Source organism: Balaenoptera musculus, chromosome 14 (genome assembly GCF_009873245.2).
Source record: "Balaenoptera musculus isolate JJ_BM4_2016_0621 chromosome 14, mBalMus1.pri.v3, whole genome shotgun sequence".
Lineage (NCBI taxonomy): Eukaryota > Metazoa > Chordata > Mammalia > Artiodactyla > Balaenopteridae > Balaenoptera > Balaenoptera musculus.
The window spans coordinates 20,855,777-20,877,966 of NC_045798.1; the positions used below are offsets into that span (position 1 = coordinate 20,855,777).

Consider the following 22,190-nt stretch of genomic DNA (forward strand, 5'->3'; position numbering starts at 1 on the left):
GGGGCGGGAAGTGGCACCTTAGGGAGCGTCTCCTCAGCGTCCCTTCCAGATTCTCCTTCGTGTCCAGGGGGCTGAGGGTGCCTGAGTGTCTGGCATTCTGCATGTGGGGAGAGAGCCGTGCATCCAACCGCAGCTGGTCCAGGCGCTGGGAGACGGGGTCATGTTCAATCAAGAGCTGAAGCGTCTGGCTCGTCTGGCTAATTGCATCTTCTACCTGTGGCCAAGAGCAGTGTAAGGCTGGCTCCACAGGCTGTCCCACTGCAGGCCACCCACCGTCAGCCCAGATGACCCAAGCCCAGTGTGGCCTCCAGCTGCCATTAGCCACTCAGTGCCCTCTGACAGTCTGGCAGGCCATCCCTGCTGCCCTGGTAACGTGCCAGGCTGACACAGGAGGTCACTAGTGGTCACAGGCTCACTGGCAAGACAAAGAGATAGACTGGGGGTGGGAAAAGGTAAAGGCCATGGCCTGATCTCCCGGAGGGCCTGTTCCGTGTCCCACCCCCACAGGACACACTGTACCTCTTCCACTCGGAGTGTGCGGACGGGGGTCCCATTGATCTCCAGGATGCGGTCCCCAGGGTGGATGGCATTGCGGTTGTTGGGACTGATGTGCATCCGGTTGACCCTGGGCCAGACAAGAGTTGAGGCGGGGCGAAGGCATCTTTAAAAAGTGTCTGACCAATTTCTCTTGTGCAGGGAGGGCTCATCAGGCCCCAGGCCCCTACTGGCCCCCAAGGCCCAGGTCACTCACAGGGAAAGGCCACACTTTTCACAGGGTGCCCCATCTCCGTAAAGGGCACCCCCACTCACCCAGAGGCCTAAGCCAGAAACTTGGACGGCACCCTCCCCATCTGGGGTTCCCTCACTGCCCCCCAACCCTCACCATCCTGAAGAATCCTCCATCACCATAGTCATCAACATCCCTTGCCTGGATCTTGCATCAGCTTCCTAACTGGTCTCTGCACCTCTAGGCCGGCTCCTCTCCCGTCCCACTTCCACGGCAGCCATCCTTCTAAAATGCTCACCTGGTTGTGTCACCTAGTTGCTTAAATCCCTCAATAGACCCGCTGAGTCTTCATAATCCAGGCCCTCCATGACTTAACAGACACCCTCTGGCTACTCCCAACCACCCAATCTACACCAGACACAGCCACAGACTCCCACCTCAGCCCTGAACACAGTTCTAGGCCTAGAGCAGACTTCACCTCACTCCCCCAACCCCAGGACCTCCCCCATCTGCTGTGAGCACCCAGTGCCCAGCACACAGTAAGTGCACAGTCACCGTCTGCAGGGCTGGCAGCCACAGTGCCTCATTACTGTTATTAGGCAGACAGACTCTTCCCCCATGTGGTCGCTGGCCTGGACCGAGGATGGAGTCTTAAGCTTTTTCTCCTCCTTCCTCCATTCACTCACTCAACCAACGAAACAATAATCCATGCACACCCACTATGTGTCAGGCACTGTTCCAGGCCCTGGGCACGCAGCATTGAACAAGACTAAGTTCCAGAAGGAACTCGTGAGGAGGACACATGATAAACAAACATAACCAAGCCAGATAATTTCAAAGAGCAAACATGATCTGAAACTTGACACGTGAAAGGTGAGTGATTCTGGCGTTAAGTATCTGGTGGGGAGGAGCCTAGGCAGGGAGAACAGTAAGTGCCAAGGCCCAGGCATGGTGACAGCACAGTGAGCCCAGGAGGAAGAAACGAGATGAAGATGTGGGGAGCTCTGCTAAGACTCTGGGGTTCCAATCCCCTCAAGGCCCATCTGTGGGCTCTGCTCAAGAACCCCTGCCCCAGACACTCACTCTTTTACTTGCACGGTGGTGGCGTAGTTGGAGCAGGCACTCTCCACGGACACGGAGAAGCCCCGCCTGCCCTCGGTGGTGGCCGGCATGGAGATGTGTGTGACGGAATAGGGCAGCTGGTCCTGGACAGACTCTGTGGAGAGCCTCTCAAACATGGGTGCCAGCACCACCTCGTTGTGGCACTTCCCACTGCGGGAGGAGCAGAAAGGGGGCTGAGAACCTGGAGCCCCACCTGGAAGCCCCCACGTGGCTTCAAGTAACAGTGTCCATAGCCCCATGTTCACTGCCCTTGCCCGATTCCAGCTGGCAAGAATAAGCAGCCTGGCTTCTCTGGGGTGGGCTGGGACTGAGGGAGAGACGGCCTGGGTTCTCTTCACTCTGCATCTGACTCAAGTTAAGAACTGGGCCTCAGCCTGACTTTTTTTATCGACAGAGGCAGTTGGACTGAGTGAGTTCTAAGGGGTCTTTGCCTTTAATGTTCTGGGATCCTTCTCCGAGAGCGCCCTCCCAGGCACTCTCTTCCTCTGCGAGGATTGCAGGGCAGTGTGGTTATTCTCCCAGTAGGTAAGGAAAGAGGGCAGAGACGTTAATCATCTTGCTCACAGCTTTCAGACCTGGTTAAGAGCGTTGCTGTGATAGGAATCCAGCATGCTGATACCCCTGTAATCTTTCTGCCCAACTCACAGTGCCACTTGTCCCTCTCTCTCGGTCACTCTTGTAGGGAAGGATGGACACGGGGCCATCATCTTACCAGTAGAGGGTGGCGTGCTGCACCAGGGCGTACGCGTCCCCATCCTCAATGATCACCTTGCAGCTCATACAGGCAAAGCACTCTGGGTGGTACTTGAACTCCCCGGCCACCTGTAAGCAGGTAGGGAAAAGGGTGGACAGACATGGGGAGGAAGTGAGTTGTCACTGCTGCTGGAGTGAAGGTAGGGGTGGGTGAGGGACCTCCCTTCAAGGATCTACAGACCCCAGTCATAATCTACCTTGGCACTCCCCTCCCTCGCGTTTCCAGAGAAAGGGTCAGATGGGTGCCTCCCTGTCATTTCTGAGACTGCAAAAAACTCTTTCGGTCTCAGCCATGAGAACAGGTTCCCAGAAGTAATCATCCCCACTAGAAAGGCTCATGCTCTCCTTTAAGGCCCTCATCCCATCGTACTGTGTCTCCTCCCTGCCTGCCTACCCACCCACCCCAACACTGGACTGTTAAGTCTTTGAGGGAAGGACCTTACCTGGCACTTAATGGGTACTAAAAAAACATCTGTTAAATGACTGAATAAATAAAGGGAGAGGCCTCGGCTGATGGGAAGACCAGAAGATGAATGGCCACGGGGAACTGGAGGTACTGACAATGGACTCTGATGACCAAGAGGGGCAGAGATGGAGGGATGCACGCACCATGACAGGCCCCGTCATCAGCAGAGAGCATCCATGGCAGAACTCCCCAAACTTCCCCCAGTAGTCCTTGTGGCAGTAAAGCTTCCCATCCTTCTCGTAGTACCAGTTGGTGAGAGAATCCTGGCATTCAGAACATCTGAAAGGCAAGATGAGAACAGAAACTCTCCCGGATCCTTGGAACTAGGTTACACGGGCCGCCCCTGGCTCCCAGGTGTAAGAACAAAATGGAGGGACCTCTTTGATCCAGAGCCAGGACAAGGGAATGTTACAGTTTGCTGCTATCTTCCCAACGGAAGCCAGTCTGAGTGAACAGGACCCCAGAAACCAGCTCTGTATGACCTGCCTCCGCTGGCGGACCTCAACCTTTCTGGGTCTTGAAGCCCCTGGAGAATCTGATAAGAGCCAAGAAGCCTCTCCTGGAAAAATGCGCATAGGAGGAAAATGTGCATAGAATTTAGGTATGGGGTACATGTGTATCAAGGGTTGAAGCCTACTCACGGCCCCCATTAAGAACCTCTGGTCTAGACAGCTATCTCGACGAATCAAAGAAGCTCAAAAACCCACCCATTACCAACAGCATCACTGATGTAGCATTCTTTTATTTTTTTAATTAAAAAAATTTTTAAAATTAATGTATAATTGATTTACAATGTTGTGCCAATCTCTGCAGTATAGCAAAGTGACTCAGTTATACACATATGGACATTTTTTTTAAAAACATTCTTTTCCATGATGGTTTGTCACAGGATATTGAATATAGTTCCCTGTGCTATGCAGTAGGACCTTGTTGTTTATCCATCCTATATATAACAGTTTATGATGTAGCATGCTTGAGAAAAATATGTTAAGCATAACGAAACAGTCAGGCAAATCCAGAAAGGGGAGGTCATTCTATAAGACAACTGCTCTTTACTCTTCCAAAAAGTTAAGGCCCAGGGATTAAAAAAGCCTAGAGACACAGAAACCAAATGCGATACCTAAACCTTGTATTTGAATCTGGACTGAAAAAGAAAACAGACGAGAATGACATTTTTGGAACAATTGAGGAAATCTGAATTTGGACTATACATTAGATTATATTGTAAAATTACTGTCAATTTTCTTAGTGTGATAATGATACTTTGGTTATATAGAAGAATTTGTAGAAGAAAAAATAGTAAAGTAATAATTAAGGGGAACCTTCAACTGACTTTTAAATAGTTAAGTAAAAAAAAATAAATAAAACATGGTGTGTGTGTGTGTGTGTGTGTGTGTGTGTGTGTGTACAGACAGATAAAGTGGCTTAAAGTTAGCAAATGATGAATCTAGGTGACGGATACATGAGTGTTCTTTGAACTATTCTTTCAACTTTTCTGTATATTTGAAAATTTTCAAAATAAAATACTGGGGGGAAAAAAACCAAAACCCCATCGGCGCTGTGTAATACATTCATGTTAGCCCCAGGCCTCCTTTCTGCTCCAGTCACCGTGACACTCCACCTTCGGTCAGGCCGGGGGGCGTTCTCGGGCCATGTCTGTACAGACATGCTCGTCCTCACGTCTGATCCTGGCGCCCAGTGCTAAGAGCCCCTCGGCCTGACAAGCCCATCCCACCTCTTTCTCCCTAGTTAACAGACTCTCTTCTCTTGTCGTCGAGGCCTCACACCACCCACACTGGCCACATCCTTGTTTTCTGAGAGGCAGGGTGGAGCTGCCTCTTGGTTTGAATCCTGACCCTGCTGCTTACTAGTTATGTCATCTTGGGCAAGTGACTTCACTTCTCTGACCCAGCTTCCTTATCTGTAAAATAGACTGCTGCGAAAATAAAATAATCTGTATTAAAGTGTAGACAGTTTGGGACTTCCCTGGCGGTTCAGTGGTTGGCGCTCTGTGCTTCCACTGCAGTGCGCACAGGTTCAATCCCCGGTGGGGAACTAGGATCCTGCAAGCTGCGCGGTGGGGCCAAAAATAAAATTAAAAAATTAAAAAAAATAAAGTATACACAGTTTCTATAAAAGGTCTAGTGCAGTAGGAACTCAGTAAGTGTTCACTGCTGTTAAAGATGATGATGATAATGGAAGCTCACGTTATCGGCCCCTTACTGCCATCAGCTGGGTGGCTTTTGGACAACTTCTGTCAGTAGCTTTTCCTCATTGAAAAAATGTGACTCACAGCATCTATTACAAAGAGCCACTATGAAGACTAAATAAGTTAATGCAAGAGGAAAGCCTTTTGCAAACTGTGAAGGGCAAGGCAAGTGTATTATTATAGTAAATTGGCAAGCACTGTAGATAGAAAAGATAGATATACAAGGTTCCCTACTCTGCTTTCCAAGAGCTTTATAATGAGTTGGGGAAGAGAAATTCTAATCAAAACTTGATTAACAATGCAGGGTGAGAGGCCACGATGGGGGCTTCTGCCACCAGCCATTCCCACCTTTAGCATTTCCTACTTGTCCTTTGGATGCTGAATTTCAGGGTCCTGAGAGCTGGGTCTGGTGTGAAGAGTAAGGATATGAAGTGCCCAGAATGGCTCAGTGAGGACCACAAATTACAGGAGGTAGAGGAGAAGACCCTGTTCTGGGCTTGCAGCTCCAACTCCTCTCAACGTAAAAGGCATGCTGGGGGACTTCCCTGGTGGCGCAGTGGTTAAGAATCCGCCTGCCAATGCCGGGGACACTGGTTTGATCCCTGGCCTGGAAAGATCCCACATGCCGCGGAGCAACTAAGCCCGTGCGCCACAACTACTGAGCCTGCGCTCTAGAGCCCGTGTGCTGCAACTACTGAAGCCCGCACACTGCAACGACAAGTAGCCCCCCCCCGCTCGCCACAACTAGAGAAAGCCCACGCGCAGCAACGGAGACCCAATGCAGCCCCCCAAAAAAAAAGGCACGCTGGATGAGCTCTGAATTAGGAGGAGAGACCTGGGTTCAAGTTCTTAGGAACTACATGCCCTTGGACAAGCCCCTTTCCCTCTCTGGGCTCAGTTTCCCCACCTGTAAAATGAGGGGTTAGACTTTTCCCTAGATGATCGAAGGTTCAAGTCTCAGCACCACTTCCCCCCTAAGTGACCTAGGGCCAGCTGCTTTACTCCTCATTTGTGAAATAGCAACATCACCACCTACTTTTGGGGTAACAGTGAGGATTAAACTAGGTTCTGGATGGCTGTGAGGTGCCTAGCACAGGGCCAGCACCAGAAGCAGGGGCTTCCTTCCTGCTGCCACCTGTTGATGTGAAGTTTCTGGGTATCTGCTTTCCTCCTTCACTGGATAGGAACAGTGTCCCACTTACTCCTGGCAGACTCAGCACCTTGCAAAAGGCTGGCAGAGTAAGCCCTTAGCAAATGTTTCCAAAGTGAAAACGGTGGGAGTGGCAAGAACCAGCAGTCCAGGTGGGAGCACAAGAGTTCCAGGGCTCACGGTCACCGGGCCCTACCCCTCTCCTGTCTGCAGGCGAGAAAAGCTGGTGCAGATGAATTTGCACCCAACTGCAGGCCTGGGCCCTGTCACACCCTCGCAATGGTATGTGTGCCGCGGGGCACAGGAGCACCAAACACGTCCTTCTCTCCATTGCCAATATCCTGCTTTTGTTTGCTGCAAGTAGCCCTGGCCAGGCCCAGGAGAGGAGGCAGGGAGAGAAGCGAGTGCAGGCATGCAGGAGACAGCCACGCCAGCCTCCTGGGAAGAACACCTGGCCAGAGAGCGACACCACCGATGCACACATCTGTGTCAAGGAATGCCTTTGAAGGGCACAGCCAGCTGCATGGCCAAAGTCAGTCACCACAGGTGTCTCTGAAGAACAGGAAGGTGAACAGCTGATAGGAGGACTGGTTGTGGGTCCCCAAGTTGCTTTGTCACAGAACACAAGTGGTTCCAGGCCACCGGGGAAGTTGCCAGGGTAGACTTAGAGTCCTAGCTTAGACATTAACAGCAGCTATGGTGACCTGTTATGGGAATGCTAACCATACTCTGGGTGCTGTATGAGGTGCCTTACCTGATCTCTAACCCTGACCACACCCTGCAAGGTGATAGGATTATCCCTGTTTCACAGACTAGGAGACTGAAAAGCAGGGTCAAGTCACTTCTGCAAAGTTGCCCAGTACACACATGACGGAGCTGGGATCTGAACCAATGTGCACTTGCACCTGACGATGCAGCACGTCCACTAAGCTGGGCCTCGGGGTTTGCATCTTTGCATCTTTGAAAACACGGAGGCTGGAGCCCTGAGAGCTCGCGTTCCTTCTAGTGTTAACACCTGCTGACACTCCTCCTTAAGCCCAAGGACCCAACAGTTAAATGGCACAGCGACTCTCCTCCTCCGCTGAGTCCACAGCAGGCTGGTCCCCAGCAGACTCTGCCTTTTAAGAAAAGAATCCAAAACACACTCTGGGAAAGTAAGGTGCGACTCAAAAGAATCCCACCTCAGGTTCTCAGGGGCCACGGCCACAATATCCTCTCCCCAAAGCCAAGGCTTTTTCCCAGCTTTCAATTTTTTAAAGTTTCAAGTGAAAGTTAACATCTGTCCTGGCTGTAGGCCAGAGGGCATCCAACTCAGAGGTGGTGGGGTTGATGGTGGAGCCCAGACCTGGGGTGGAGGCATCAGCCACCACACTCTCCCGGTCAGTGAGCAGAGCTGAAACCCTCCAGCCCACACGCCTTGACAACCTCCAGAACTTTTCCCGAGCACTACGGAGAGCCTGGGTGGGTACAAAGTGGACCAAACCCTGATGGTCAGTTCAGTGGGCAGCTCAGATCCAAGCTGAGGCCTTTTGAGTCAGCAGGGAACACACCGGTTAAAAAAAATAATACTTAGAGTCTCACAAATAACTTTTTTCAAGATCTGGGTCCATATTCCTTCTTTGCCATTTACTATCTGTGTCACATAAAGCCAGTTACTTCATGACTCTTGAGCCTCAGTGTCCTCATTTGCACACTGGTGATGATGAGAATTAAATCACGTACAAATGCCTAGCACGAGCCTGGCCCACAGCTGGTGCCCATGAAGTGTTCACTTCCCCACCTCCGTCTTTAATTTGAGAACACCAAGGGCAAAAGGAGACAGACCCCTTGCCCTGCCATGCCCAAGCAATATGGACCTGTTTCTTGGCCCAGAACCAAACAGATTTCTGGAAATAGAGACGGTCCCAAAATGAATTATTCATCCAGCCCATTAGAAATCAATTGATTATAATCAATTCCTACCAATTAGGAAATAGTTACTGTGCATCTAGGGTGTGCAAGACCAAATAGGCAAAGTGCTGGGAGAAGCCAAGTGAGATAAGACAGAGGCCTGGCCCTCAGTCACATGCAAATTCTCCAGACCAAATGTTTACAGGTAAAATTTCAACCTTATGTGGTAAAAGCAGCACACAGCCACAATTACAGTGGATTTACACAGGTTAAAGAACAAGCCCTCCCATGTCCTGGTTGAGGGCCTGGTTGGATGCTCATCCTTAGCCTCTGAATGAGCAGGAAACTACTGGGAAGAAGCTTCTTCCAGCCCCTGCCTCTGAGCTGTGACCGGGGTGGACGGGAGAGTGGACAGGTCTCTGCCCCTGCCTGAGAGTCACCACTGGGGATGCTACCCCTCCCCCAGGCCCAGGGGCCGCGGAGAGAACAGGGGCCTAGAGACTCCGGTCCATCAGAGCCCAGCGTTCTACCACCACAGACCCCTTTATTACTCCTCCTTCCTGCAGACCCTGTAGACTGAAACAGGCTGTCAATTAAGCTGTAATTATTATGGATATGTTGTTATCCTGTTTGAAAAAATTAACCAAACACATAATGAGCCTCTGATCAGCAAGAAATAAGTGCTGCCAGAGTGCGTTGATTCAGTTCCAACCAAAAGCCAGGAAGGCTGTAATAGTTTCAAGCAATTTGTGCCGTCGTGCTGCAGTTAAGGGTAGAGCCTCCGGTATTTGGAAAAAATGGAAAAGAGCTTGTGTGTCTCTGAGGAGGTACATAGGTTGCGGAGTTGGGAACCATTCACCTCATCCAAGTCCTTCATTTTTCAGATGAGGAGAAAAAGAGTCCCAAGGTGGCTGCCAAATGTTACTGCTAAGCTGGGCTGGGTTAAGAATAGTTTCTCCCTTTAAACATGGGTTGCTTTAGAATACAAAGATGCACTTGTTTTCTTTAAGAGACAATGTGTAAACCCAACCCATTAAATCAATGTTGGGCATTAAACGGAAAAGCTATAAAAAGAAAAATCCTTTAAAGATGTCAGACAAAAGTCACTCCTTGGGCTTCCCTGGTGGCGCAGTGGTTAAGAATCTGCCTGCCAATGCAAGGGACACGGGTTCGAGCCCTGGCCTGGGAAGATCCCACATGCCGCGGAGCAACTAAGCCCGTGCGCCACAACTACTGAGCCTGAGCTCTAGAGCCCGCAAGCCACAACTACTGAGCCCACGTGCCACAACTACTGAAGCCTGCATGCCTAGAGCCCGTGCTCCACAAAAGAAGCCACGACAATGAGAAGCCTGCGCACCGCAACGAAGAGTAGCCCCCACTCACCGCAACTAAAGAAAGCCCGCGCGCAGCAACAAAGACCTAACACAGCCAAAAATAAATAAATTAAAAAAAAAAAAAAGTCACTCCTTAATTTACCTCTTTTGTAAATTCCAATTTGAGGTATTTTCTTACTTGGGAGGACGCTTGTAACTGCATCTCACCCCCCAAGCTGGTGGCACCGGCAGCAGAAGACAGTGCCCTCTGCTGAGTGCGACCTGCCAGGCAGGGGTGCCGGGGGCACAGAAATCACATCTTTCATCCCGGGCTCCCTCTTCCCTCCCCTGCGCACCGTCACGCCAGATCATGTCCCCGTGGAATCTGGTTGTGTCACTCTCCTTGCAACCAGAGCCCCAGAACTCCTGTGTGTTCAAGGCCTGGGGTCAAGGACTTAATTTGTTCCATGAATCTGGCAAGGGTCGTGTTCAGGAACCCAGGAAGTCCAGTCCCTATGCTCTGCAGAGGAGGAAACCGAGGCCCAGGGAGGCATCAGAGGGTTGCCATGAGGACATCCTGTAGTAAAGGAGAGGGCTGATGGCAGAAGCATCTTTCTGACCAGGCAGGGACAGTGGTGATTGATGAGACTGCTACCTGGGAGAGTGGAGGGTCTGGGTGGTCCCTCCTGTGGACCACAGAGCCCCGTGTGTGGCTAGCTCTTCAGAAGTGGCTTCAGGAATGTGGCCTCCCATTTGGGGGAGGGGGCAGCGGAGAGGGTCTATGGCCAGTCAGTCAGTCGTCTCCCCCCCCCAACTCCAGCTGGCCAAACAGAGTTGGGGGGAGGGCTGTCAGGTTGCCCAGAGGGGCTGCGGCAGAAAAAGATAAAGGACAGGCAGACCTGGGTGGTTTCAGTGGCCTGGCCCTCAGAGGTCCAGGATGAGAGTTCATTATCTGCTCTAGTGCCTCAGAAGTTGTGTCTTGTCCCTGGAGATTAAAAGGGGCACGTGTTCCTGCTTCTAAGGGAACAACCCCTCCCCCAAGCTGCCTATCCAGGATTAAGAGTAAGAGGGATTAATGAGGCCCTGGCTTAACCCAGTGGCTACTTCAAACACTTGGCATCTTGATTCCACATGGTACAACTCAAGATCAATTCCCACTGGCTCTGCAGAGGAGAATCTCTGCCATCCCTTCATATGCCAGGCACACTACGGGGACCCTTTTTCTGCTCTCTCTCTGCTTCAAGAGGAAAGCAAACCTGAGAACGATCCTGTGGGGGATACATGCAGGGGGAGGTGCAGCCTCCTGAGGATGAGAGAAGAAACTCAGGAATATAGATGAGGTGGGCCAGAGAGACCCCACAAGTTAACTATGTTGAAACCAGTTGCCACATCTGTAAAATGGGGATACAAAACGTCTTGAGGCTGTTGAGAGATCAAAGGATAAAGTGCATAGCAGGATGCCTGGAAGAGTCAGCCCTGAGGACCAGTTCCCTCCCCCTCCCTCAAATCCAGGGGTTTCCCACCACTCTACCAGGGTCTGGCAATTCCGAGAAACCGGTAATTCCGAGAAACCGCATGGTGTTCTGCTTTTCTGCCCAGGGCACAGCCACCTGACTACGTATCCCAGCAGCGAGTTAGGGGCAAGGGGCTGGGTTGGGGAAGCCAGACGGAGAAGTCGACCAGGACCATGGGTGAGGGGGAGGCAGACCTTGGAACAACAGGCTGCTCCCAAAGAATGAAAACAAGCCCCACCCCAGCCAGGAATGGCTCCATTCAGGAGGGACCCAGAGGGCCAGAACCCCCCTGGGGAGTTTCTGTTGGAGGAGGGGTGGGGCAGAGAGCAGAGAAAGGCAGGTCGGAGGTAGAGAGGAAGTTTCCACATCTCCCTCTGAAAAGCCCCACAGAAGCTCAGGCCTGGGGACCTGGCAGGCATGGGGGCCAGCCCCACAGCTCAGGATACTCCAAAGCCAGCTGCCCCAGTCTCACTTGCCCAGGCCTTTCCCCAGCAACCGTACTCATAGGGAGCACAGGAGCCCTTAAAGGCCAGAGGCAAAGGTGCCTGCCATTAAGAGAACAAACGTGTATAATGAGAGTGCCTACCGTGGACCGGGCTGCCCACACCCAGGCCTCGCCAGCTTCCATGCTGTTTGGCAAAACCTGCCCATCCTGCTTGTTGGGACAAATTCCTGGGCAGGCGGCACAGCCTGCAGGTAAGACGTGTGAGAGCTGGAAGAACAGCACCCTAGCTGTGCTCTTCCCCTGGAAGCAGTAACACCAAGGGCAGGCCGGGTCGGCGGCACATTTCGGAGGCTCTTCCAGGTGTGTCTGGGAAGGAAGGAGAGGCCGAGCTCCCCAGGAGCTGCCTTCTGGGCCCACCCCTCACCTCCCATTCCCAGAACATGGGGGAAGCCTTCGCCAGCCTGGTTCTGCTTGGAAGCAGCTTCCACTGGCTTCTGCCTGACACACGGTCAAAGGACAAGTGAAATCTGAGAAGCAGATTCAGGGAGGCATCTGTCCTCCCCTCAGGACAAGGGGCCCAAAGAGGAGATGGGAAGGGGACTCGGAGCCCAACTCACCGGAAGGGGTCTCTGGAGGTGAAGTAAGCCTGGACGGACAAGTAACTCCCCATCTTCTTCCCACATCAGATACACAAGCTCAGCTGCAAACCCGTCTGGGAGGGCCTCTAGCCGGCAGACGGCCACCATGACAGGCCCGGGGCTCCGGCACCGCTGGCTGTGGGCTGGCTGCCCGGCTCACCTCTCCCTCTGGAGGGGCCGGAGAGGTGTGAGCGCTCCGGGCCCCCTGCCCCCCAGCAGAGACCCGCAGGGGCTCATGGCTGGGATGCTGCCTCCCAGTTCTTGGAGGCTGGATGGCCCCTCAGGACTCGGGAGAAGCACCTCTCTGCGGAGGCTACACACACAAGGATTCTTGGGCAGGGGCCGGTGACTAGCCAGGAAAGAGGCGCTGCTGTCAAGTTAGCCTTCTTCTCCAGCCCCACCCCTGCCGGGGGAGGGAGGGAGGAAGGGGAGGGGCTCCGCGCGGAACGAGGTGTGTGGTTGGAGCAGCTATTAGGAAACAGACCTTGCAGGCAAGGGGTGGAGCTGAGCTGGAGGGAGGCTGCAGGCTGGCGCCGCAGACAATAACCAGGACTGGCTGGGTGTCCGTCCCTGAGCTCGGGGAAGGGCAGGGCAGGAGAGGGGTGAGCACATCTGCCGCAAGTATCCCCAATCTGACGAGCTGCCCAAAGGACGGTAACTCTCCTCAGAGGTGAAGAAAAGCACAAGAGACCAGCTCCAGGCCAAGCCACACCCCCTAAAGGGGGGGCCCCTCTGGCAGGAGAGGTTGGTCCAGAGACCCAGGTCCAGAGAGCTGCCCTCTGGGCTGTCTGCTCTGGGCTGGCATCTACTTGGTGCTGGCACTAGGGTCCCCATTCATTCCTTCCCTCTGCCTGGCCTGGAAACTGCCACTCCACTTCTGGGCAGAGCTGCACTGCGGATGAGGAAACAAGGCCCATGGTGTTAACTGACGCCTGCTGTTTCTCCGTGTGGCAAGCGCCGTATGACACTCTCTTATTTCTTTGACATGGGAGTTATCTCCACGGTATACACAAAGAAAGTGAGGTACAGAGAGATTAGGTAACTTACCCGAGGCCAAAAACTAGTCAGTGGCAGGGCTGGGATTTAAATGCAGACTCATGTGACTCTAGAGCTGGAGGTCTCAGCCCTGAGCTTCATTCTGCCTCTTCAAGGGGAAAGATCTCTTTCAAAGCCCTCCTGCAAGTAGGAGGAGCACAGAGCCTGGAGCCCAGGTCACCTGTCCCCTCTCTCTCTCTTTCTTTCTTTCATTCATTCATTCCTAGAATGCCAGCCATCGGCCTCAGCAGGCAGTGGTGCTTATTCCACGGTGTCCATGGTAACCAGGCTTCTCAAACTGAAAAACAGGGCATGATGGAGGACAAGGCCCACGGTGTCTGTGGGGATGATTGGCCAGGTATCTGGAGTGGGGCCTGCCTGAAGAGCCCCAGCTGCAGGACTGACCAAACGAGGGCCCACCACTGGGAGAGCCCCCAGAAGACGTAGGCACGTCCAGACCTCATTGCTGGACTTGAGGGAGCGACACCAGCTCTCTCCCACCAGGCACACACTCCTCTCCACTGAAGTCACCCTGTCACTGTGACAGGAAAGCCTGTGGCGAAGGTGGTGGCTGGGTGTCAAGGGAGCCTTTTCCCATTCCTCTACTGACTGGGCACAGGGATAACAACGAGTGTGATAAGAGAGGGTGTTTGCACCCTGTTATAAGCTAGCATTTATCGAGTGTTTGCACCCTGTTATAAGCTAGCATTTATCGAGACTTAGGACATTCCAGGCCCCGTGTTAAGTGCTCTGCATCTGTTATCTATCATATTTAAATGGCCAATCTACAGGGTAGATGTTATCACCCCCATTTAACAGATGATGGAACTGAGGTTTTGAATGGTTGTGTCACTAGCCTGAAGACAAACAGCTGGTAAGTGGGGGAGCTGGGCTTCAAATCCAGTAAGAGCCGGGGTTGGGACACTTTTTCTGTAAAGGGCCAGAGAGCAAACAATTTAGGCTTTGCAGGCCTACACGAATACAGACTCGGTCACTGCAGCACAAAAGTGGCCATATATAAAATGTAAACAAATGGATGTGGCTCTGTTCCAATAAAACTTTATTTATGGACACTGAAATTTGAATTTCATGTTACTTTCATGTGCCACAAAATATTCTTTTGCTTTCCCCCCTCAATCACTTAAAAATGTAAAAATCACAGGCCATACAAAAACAGGCGGTGGGCTAGTCTGCTGACCACTGCTCCACAGGCAGCACACTCAACCACACCGTTTCCGGCCTCTAATCATGAAGACCAGCCTTTGGCATTATTGCAGAACTCAGCCACGTCTATCTCCTGCCACACAGACCCCACATTCCAGCCCCAGAGGCAGCCAGCAGGCAGTGAGCACTGGAAGAGCACTCACCCTCACTCACCCTGCCCCAAGCCCTACGCGCAGCACTTACAAGCATAAGTGAATTTTAACCCACACCAGCTGGTAGTCCTGTGATCTCCCCCTTTTTACAGAGGAAGGAACAGAGGTACAGAGAGTTTAAATTCCTTGCCTGAGGTCACTCAGTTGTACACGTGAGAGGTGAAGCCAGGATTTGAACCCAGGCTGTCGAACCTGAGCTCTACCATTGCTATGCTGGAGCCCAGCCTGGGCCCGAAGCCAGACTGTCTGGGTTTGAATACGACAAGGCACTGCACATAAGCCCTTGGCACAGAGTCTGGAACACATTAAGGGTTGATAAATGTTAGCTGCTAATATCATTAAGACTATTGTTACTACCACTATGGGCTAGCTATGTGGCCTTCAGCAAGTCACTGCCTCTGTCTCAGCCTTGGTGAGGTCTCTAAATAGCTGCCAGCTTCAATGTTTTTCAGCCCTATGAGGTTGCAGAGGGCTCCTTGTTTTCCTTGGGTCTCAAGTTCAGTTTAAACCTCTTGAGCTGGCCCTGAGGGGATCAGGATCCTTGCCTGGGGGCCACACAAGAGCCACAGAGTAGGTGGGGCAGAGTGGAAGGGTGGGGGGAACAACACACAGGATACCGAAAGGCCGGCCCAGCTGAGAGCTGGGAGCTCTCTTTCTTCCAGAGACAGAGCCAACTATTTCTCACCAAAAATCTATTATGTTCCCCTGTAATTCGATCAGGCAAGAAGGGGGCCCCGAATTAAGTCTGGAACTAGCAAATTATCTTCTAATTGCACCCTCTGATTTCCATCTGATGAACAGAGTGTGGATGGAAGAAAATGCAAGCCACAAAGAGACGGGGCCAGGGAGCCCATGAGCATAACTCCTCTTGACATTTCACACAGCTCTGCTGTTCCAGCGGCGGCGGGTGCAGTGAGTCGGTGTCTAGGAATGCGAGCAGGAGGCTGCAGGCGCTCTCCATCCCCCCTACTCCCCTCACAAAGGACTCAGTGGGTGGGTGGGTGGGTGTGTGGGGAACTAGTGTAAGGACCTCTCAATGCCATAAAACTGCCTCCCCCTGGAAGAGGTGCAGCCGCCTCCCCCAGTGCTGACCTGAAGCGGAGGCCCCTCCAAGGTGGAGTCCACTTGACCCCCATAAATCCAGACCGCAGGAGGAACCATGAAGGACGCGAAACCACCAGACTTGAGAAGCCGCTGGCCGATCAGACACAAGCATGTGGCTCCTCAGGGCCAACTTCAAAGGGCTCCAACCCCCCCAGAACTGGGAGGCGGGAGGTCACAATGGAGGCTGTACTTCCACCCCCTGCCCCTGGATACTGGTTCTGGGTGGAAAGCTGCTCTTCTAGATACCAGAGCAGCTGGCACAGGATTTAGAGGCTGCGGCTGCCAGAGGCAACTGCAGGGATCCTTGGACTGGCAGTGATGGACGGGATAAGATGGCAGGGGAGGTACTAATCTCCTGCACATTTCACAAGTTGGAAATCTGGCAGAGAGCCCAGCAAACCGACTCCTCGGAACCAGCTGAGACACTGGGCTTCAAGGCGGCTGCGAGGCTGGCAAGGACAGCCTTCAGGGCCAGCGGCCCCAAGTGAGTGCTCTGGGGAGCAGTGGTGAATGAATGAATCATCCCAACCTCTTCTCAGAAGGCAGCTCTGGTCGGATAACCTGAAGCCCAAGGAACTGTGTCCGTGTGGGGCCCTCTACTGGCCGGGAGGACTCCATCCAGGGACGGGAGCTCGGGGACCTTGGAAGGGGAGCGGCGTCATCCCCATCTGCTGTTTTTCTTGCCTCTGCTCCCCCTCAATTCCAGCTCACTTTCCATACTACAGCAGCAGTCAGATGAGGGTCCCAGCAAGTCTACTGCTAGAAATTTTGCCCAGAGAAATATTCCTACAAACGTGCCAAGACCTGTGTCCAGCATGGTTTCATGCTGAAAGATGAGGAACAATCCATGTGTCCATCAGCAGGGGTGGGCTACATGCAATCTCACTTCCATGTGACAGAATACTACGCAGTTGTTAAAAATAATGAGGTAGGGGTCTCCCTGGTGGCGCAGTGGTTAAGAATCTGCCTGCCAATGCAGGGGATAAGGGTTCAAGCCCTGGTCCGGGAAGATCCCACATGCTGTGGAGCAACTAAGCCCATGCGCCACAACTACTGAGCCTGCGCTCTAGAGCCCACGAGCCACAACTACTGAGCCCATGTGCCACAACTACTGAAGCCCGCACCTAGAACCTGTGCTCCGCAACAGAAGTCACTGCAATGAGAAGCCCACACACCACAACAAAGAGTAGCCCCCGCTCACCACAACTAGAGAAAGCCCACATTCAGCAACTAAGACCCAACACAGCCAAAAAATAAATAAATTAATATTAAAAAAAAAAATAATAATAATAATGAGGTAGACCCTAGGGTCCTGAAACAGAAACTGTCCTGGGTAAGGAATTACGTGAAAAATCCAGGCATCAGAGAGAGTGTACAGTATGATCCCACCATTTCAAAAGTCTATGCGCGTAATCCTTAGAGACCACCTGGCGGACTCTACCATGTGGCTGTCGGTTTCTCTTCAGGGTAGTGAGACAAGCAGCATGGAGGAAACAGCATTCATTTTCTACCTTTTGATACTGCTTACATTTTTTCTTACACTTAAGTGCTTCTTTTTAAAATGATAAATGGACAAAAACAAACAGAAGTCCTGGGACCTCCCTGGTGGTCCAGTGATTAAGAATCCACCTTCCGGGCTTCTCTGGTGGTGCAGTGGTTAAGAATCTGCCTGCCAATGCAAGGGACATGGGTTCGAGCCCTGGCCCAGGAAGATCCCACATGCTGTGGAGCAACTAAGCCCATGCGCCACAACTACTGAGCCTGAGCTCTAGAGCCCGCAAGTCACAACTACTGAGCCCACTTGCCATAACTACGAAGCCTGCGTGCCTAGAGCCCGTGCTCCGCAACAAGAGAAGCCACAACAATAAGAAGCCCGTGCATCGCAACGAAGAGTAGCCCCTGCTCACCACAACTAGAGAAAGCCCGTGCACAGCAACAAAGAGAGAAGAAAAAAAAAAGCAAACAAAAAGAATCCACCTTCCAATGCAGGGGATACGGGTTCGATCCCTGGTCAGGGAACTAAGATCCCACATGCCGCAGGGCAACTAAGCTTGTGCACCGCAACTACTGAGCCCGTGAACTCTGGAGCCCGTGCACCACACCTAGAGAAGCCCGTGAACCGCAACTAGAGAAGCCAGCTTGCCGCAATGAAGAGAAACCCACGTGCCACAACAAAGACCCAGCACAGCGGGGGGGAAAAAAAAGTCCCATGGTTTACAGTAAACACCTCCTCACGTGTTTTTCCTAGTGCTCCTGTCCAGAGGCAAAGCCTGCTTGGGTGCCCTGCACTCGGGACCCCCAGGGCTGTCTCTCCGGCTTCCCTCCTGGGGTCACCACTCTCGCCACCTCCTGCCCCACTCTACTTCCTGACCCGGCCACGTAGGCTCTCCCTGGGCAGTCCCCAAGCCTTTGCTCCCTTAGCTCCTGCAGCCTCCTCCACCTCCAGCTGGTGACTGTCTCCTCCTTTTTTTTTTTTTTTTAATTAATTAATTAATTTTTGGCTGTGTTGGGTCTTCGCTGCTGCACGCAGGCTTTCTCTAGTTGCGGTGAGTGGGGACTACTCTTCGTTGCGGTGTGCGGGCTTCTCACTGCGGTAGCTTCTCTTGTTGCAGAGCATGGGCTCAGCAGTTGTGGCTCGCGGGCTCTAGAGCACAGGCTCAGTAGTTGTGGCGCATAGGCTTAGTTGCTCCGCAGCATGTGGGATCTTCCCGGACCAGGGCCCAAACTCGTGTCCCTGTATTGGCAGGCGATTCTTAACCACTGCGCCACCAGGGAAGCCTCTGTCTCCTCCTTTTTCCAGGCCCACCTCCAAAAGAGCACTCAGTGTCCTCTGGAAAGGGTTTCCTTGACGCATCCCCGAGCACATCACACACAGGAGGGGCTAGGAGCCCGTACCTGTCTACCTCCAGATCGAATACATGAGGCCCACACCAGGCCCACACCTGACATTTGCAGATGCCTAGTAAATGATTCAGGACCCCCATTACGAGCAACTTCTAGAGTGGTGATAACTAAGGTTTACAATGCGTTTTCAATTTACAAAGGGCTTTTATGCTCATCATCCAGGTTAGTTCCTGCAACAACCTCGAAAGGAGTACGTACAGCACAGACAGGGCAAGGGAAGCCGAGGGATGTTAGGTAATCCATCCAAGGTTACTGCGGGGAGGTGCAGGACTGAGATTAAAAGCCAGGTTTGCTGACCTCTAATCCCATGCCCCTTCCTCAACAGGAACCCTAATGAGGCATTCAGGAATCCAGCCTCTCCAACACCTACCCAGGGCCCCAAAGTGCTGGGTATGCTTAACTCCTCCATCTGATTTCTCTAGATTTTCTGCCCACATTCTTATTGTCAGGATATCATGAAAGCAAATGCCTTGTGGAAATCAAGAGGGTCTCGTGACCAACAACCCAGTGAAGACATGAAGTCAGGTCTAACAAGCCATGACTGATCCACCACTGCTGAATCCTCGCGATCAGCCCCCGTCCTAAATGCTCACTGTCCACCTATTCCATCATCTGCAAAATTCCACAGAATTCCACCAGAATTTGTCCACAAAATCCCATTCAGAATTCTGTGAAGGAGTCAAGTCAGAAGAATTCTAAGTTCACTTTTTCCAGGATCTCCTTTTTTCCTCCTTTTTGAAAACTGGGCCAGTTAGTGACCTCCATTCTTATTTCACTATTAGATCCCCAACGCCTGGTACACGGCAGGTATGGAACAAACTATACTTGGGGTATTACCCCATCTCCACGGTTTCTCAAAAGTAACTAACTGTTGCTGTGCCAATAAGGTCTCCCCGCTTTTTCTTCCTTCAAAATATTAGGAAATAATTTTTCCAGTCTGAAAATCTAAACACATTTCATGTGACTGGGTACCCTCATACATCTTGGGCTTTCTACACTCCCTTCCGAGTTTCAAGGGACTGGACTATATCTCTAAGGTTCTCTCCAGATTTCCAGGATACCTGATTAAGCTGGATGCCAAGGACTGTCTTTTGCCCCGTATTTGTTAACACGACACCACGTTCCAGAAGTCGTGGACACTTGGCTCCCTTTCTGTAAAACACTGACCGAATTCTATGAGCCCCGCACTGGGGTGGGCTTGTTCTCATACCCTTTCATTTAATTCTCATAACCCTGTGAGGTTGGGATGTCATCTCCTTGTTATGTATGAAGAACTGAAGTCCAAAGAGAAGGTCATTCAAGGTTACAGGTCTAGGAATTGGCAGAGCTGGGATTTAACCCAAGACTTTGGATTCCAGGTCCAAGACACTAAAGTTGCCTCAAATAACTATTCTATACTTGCTATTTGATTTACAGTGGTGTTTTTAAGTTTGGTCGAAAGAACTGCAGCATCGGACACCCCTGGGCAGCTTGTTGAAAGTGATGATTCCTGGACCTACCCCAGGCTGATATAATAATTGCTGAGAGCGAGCCCAAGTATTGCATTTTATAGAAGTCCCGGTGTTTCTGATGCAGACTGAAAGCTGAAACCACCGCTTTCCTCTTTCCTGTGTGCTCTTCCACTTGATTCCACTCTACTCTCACACGAACCCTGAGAAGCAGGCAGCACAAATCACTAGCATCCCCTTGTTACAAATGAGGAAATGACTGCAAGGCAGCTTGTTCATCTTCTTATTCTGGATGCAGCTTAAGTACAGAAATGTTTGGTGGTTGACATTCTGTACAGCCTTGGCTCGCTGGGGACTTCCACCCTCCTGGCGCTGTTCTTACTCATGTGTAACACACAGTAGCTGCCTCTGTCTTTTCCTCACTGACACCGCAGTGTTGCTCAAGGTACAGTGGGAAAAGGTGACTCCAGAATATAGGGTCTTCTCATGAAAAGGCAGCCTTTGCAACTGAAACAAGTTAACAAAACAAAACACAAGGGCTGACAAAAACAAAAACAGCCTGTGCTGCTGCAAGAGTCAGTGCTACTGATGGGAGCAGAGTGGGGCACCCTCTGTTCTAACCAGGATCACCACTGGGCCGCCTCAGCGAGGCAGGACCAGAAGGTGACTGATACGTAGAAGAAAACCACCCTAATTCAAACCTGGCTTGAGGTACTGGGAGGTTTTTCCTGGTAATGGGGAGGAGTGTAGAGACAGAGAGCTTGTTAGCACCCTTCCAGCACTGCCCAAGCGAGGAGGGATTCTAGCCCTTGCGGGAAAACTACAAGGCAAATTAGCACAGTGGGCTGGGCAGTGCAGAAGGCATGCCATCCCTCAAGGCTGCAGCATTGCTGGTTTTAGACTCCAGAATGGCATTGATAGACAGAGGTCTTATTCTATGCCCCCATTTCAGAAGAAGAGCTCTTGCCTGGGAGAATACTGCAGAACAAAGATATGGGGATGATGTGCACTGGAAGGGCTTTATCCAAGTGTCAAAAGAGAAAGATGGTTGTTCGATAGAAACATGATTCGCCCAACAAGCACTGAGTGCCCGCTGCGTTCTTGGCACTCGGCCGAGCTCTGGGAAACAAAGATGAACTGGATGTGGCTCCAAACTCAGAGAATTTCATACTCCGAGAGTGATGTTAGACGTGTAAACAGATACTGACAGGGCCACGACTGAGGTTATACAAGGAGAGTAACAAAGAGAGAGAAAAAGGCTCCTCTGATTGGTGGGGAGGAGTGTGGGTGCATTCGGGGAGGCTCCTCCACAGAGGACTGGCTGCATAGGCCGAGTCTAACAGGCTGATCGCCAGGCAGACAAGAGGCATTCCAGCTGAAGGAACAACATGTGCAAAAGCACTGAGGTGGAACAGGGGAAGGTCCATCCGCTGCAGTGCAGGGCGCATGTGAAGAGCAAGCAGAGGGGAGGCTGGGATGGGGGAAGAGGGCACGGCAGACCACCAAGAGCCAGGTCACCCACAGGTGGTGAGGAGTTATCAGAGGTATTTAAGCAAGCAAAGGCTCCCAATGAAGAAAACACAAAGCCTGAAACACCACAGAGAGCGCTGGTCCTTAGCTGCCAGTTCCTCTCCCTGAACGGGCATTTGTCTCAAGTCCACAGCTGGCTGTGTGTACGTCCACTGAAGCCTGCTGGCCAACTAGTGTTCACTAACAGCAGACCAGGGCTTCATCCTCAGACCACGTCTCCACCAAGGTGGTCCTTTTAACACCTGAGATTTGCCTGCATGAGCTGTAGAAGAACAGGGTCGCAACGCCTTGTAGATAATTATCCACTGTTGCTCTGTAACACTAATATTAGAAAACTGAATGTTTAACATTCAGTGTCAAATGCTGTGTTTACACATTCTTCCCCTGACTGCATGGGGTTTGGATACCTTGACAAATCTCCGGGAAATGTCTGGCAGAGAAGACCTGAAAATCTAACCTGGCTGACAACAAACTTGCTGTGTGATCTAAGGCAAGCCATTAAACATCTCTGGGCTTCCATTTCTTCCTCTATAAGAGGAAGGAGTTAGGTGAGCAAAACATTCTAC

At 51.8% G+C, this 22,190-nt stretch overlaps 1 protein-coding gene across 6 annotated transcripts in view; it reads right to left on the reverse strand.

The window, feature by feature from the left end:
* LOC118906797 (E3 ubiquitin-protein ligase RNF185) overlaps positions 1-22,190 on the reverse strand; it is an 88,882-nt gene that overhangs the window by 12,142 nt on the left and 54,550 nt on the right. For 5 of the 6 annotated variants that reach the window (XM_036874467.1, XM_036874470.1, XM_036874468.1 and 2 more), the window contains 5 exons: positions 3,212-3,347; positions 2,562-2,671; positions 1,811-1,999; positions 520-625; positions 18-214 (listed from right to left, as the gene is read on the reverse strand). In XM_036874467.1, the coding sequence (XP_036730362.1) occupies positions 18-214; positions 520-625; positions 1,811-1,999; positions 2,562-2,671; positions 3,212-3,347 (738 nt within the window). Of the gene's footprint in view, positions 1-17; positions 215-519; positions 626-1,810; positions 2,000-2,561; positions 2,672-3,211; positions 3,348-12,206; positions 12,601-22,190 lie in introns of those variants that run through there. The other variant, XM_036874471.1, reaches the window with a different exon arrangement.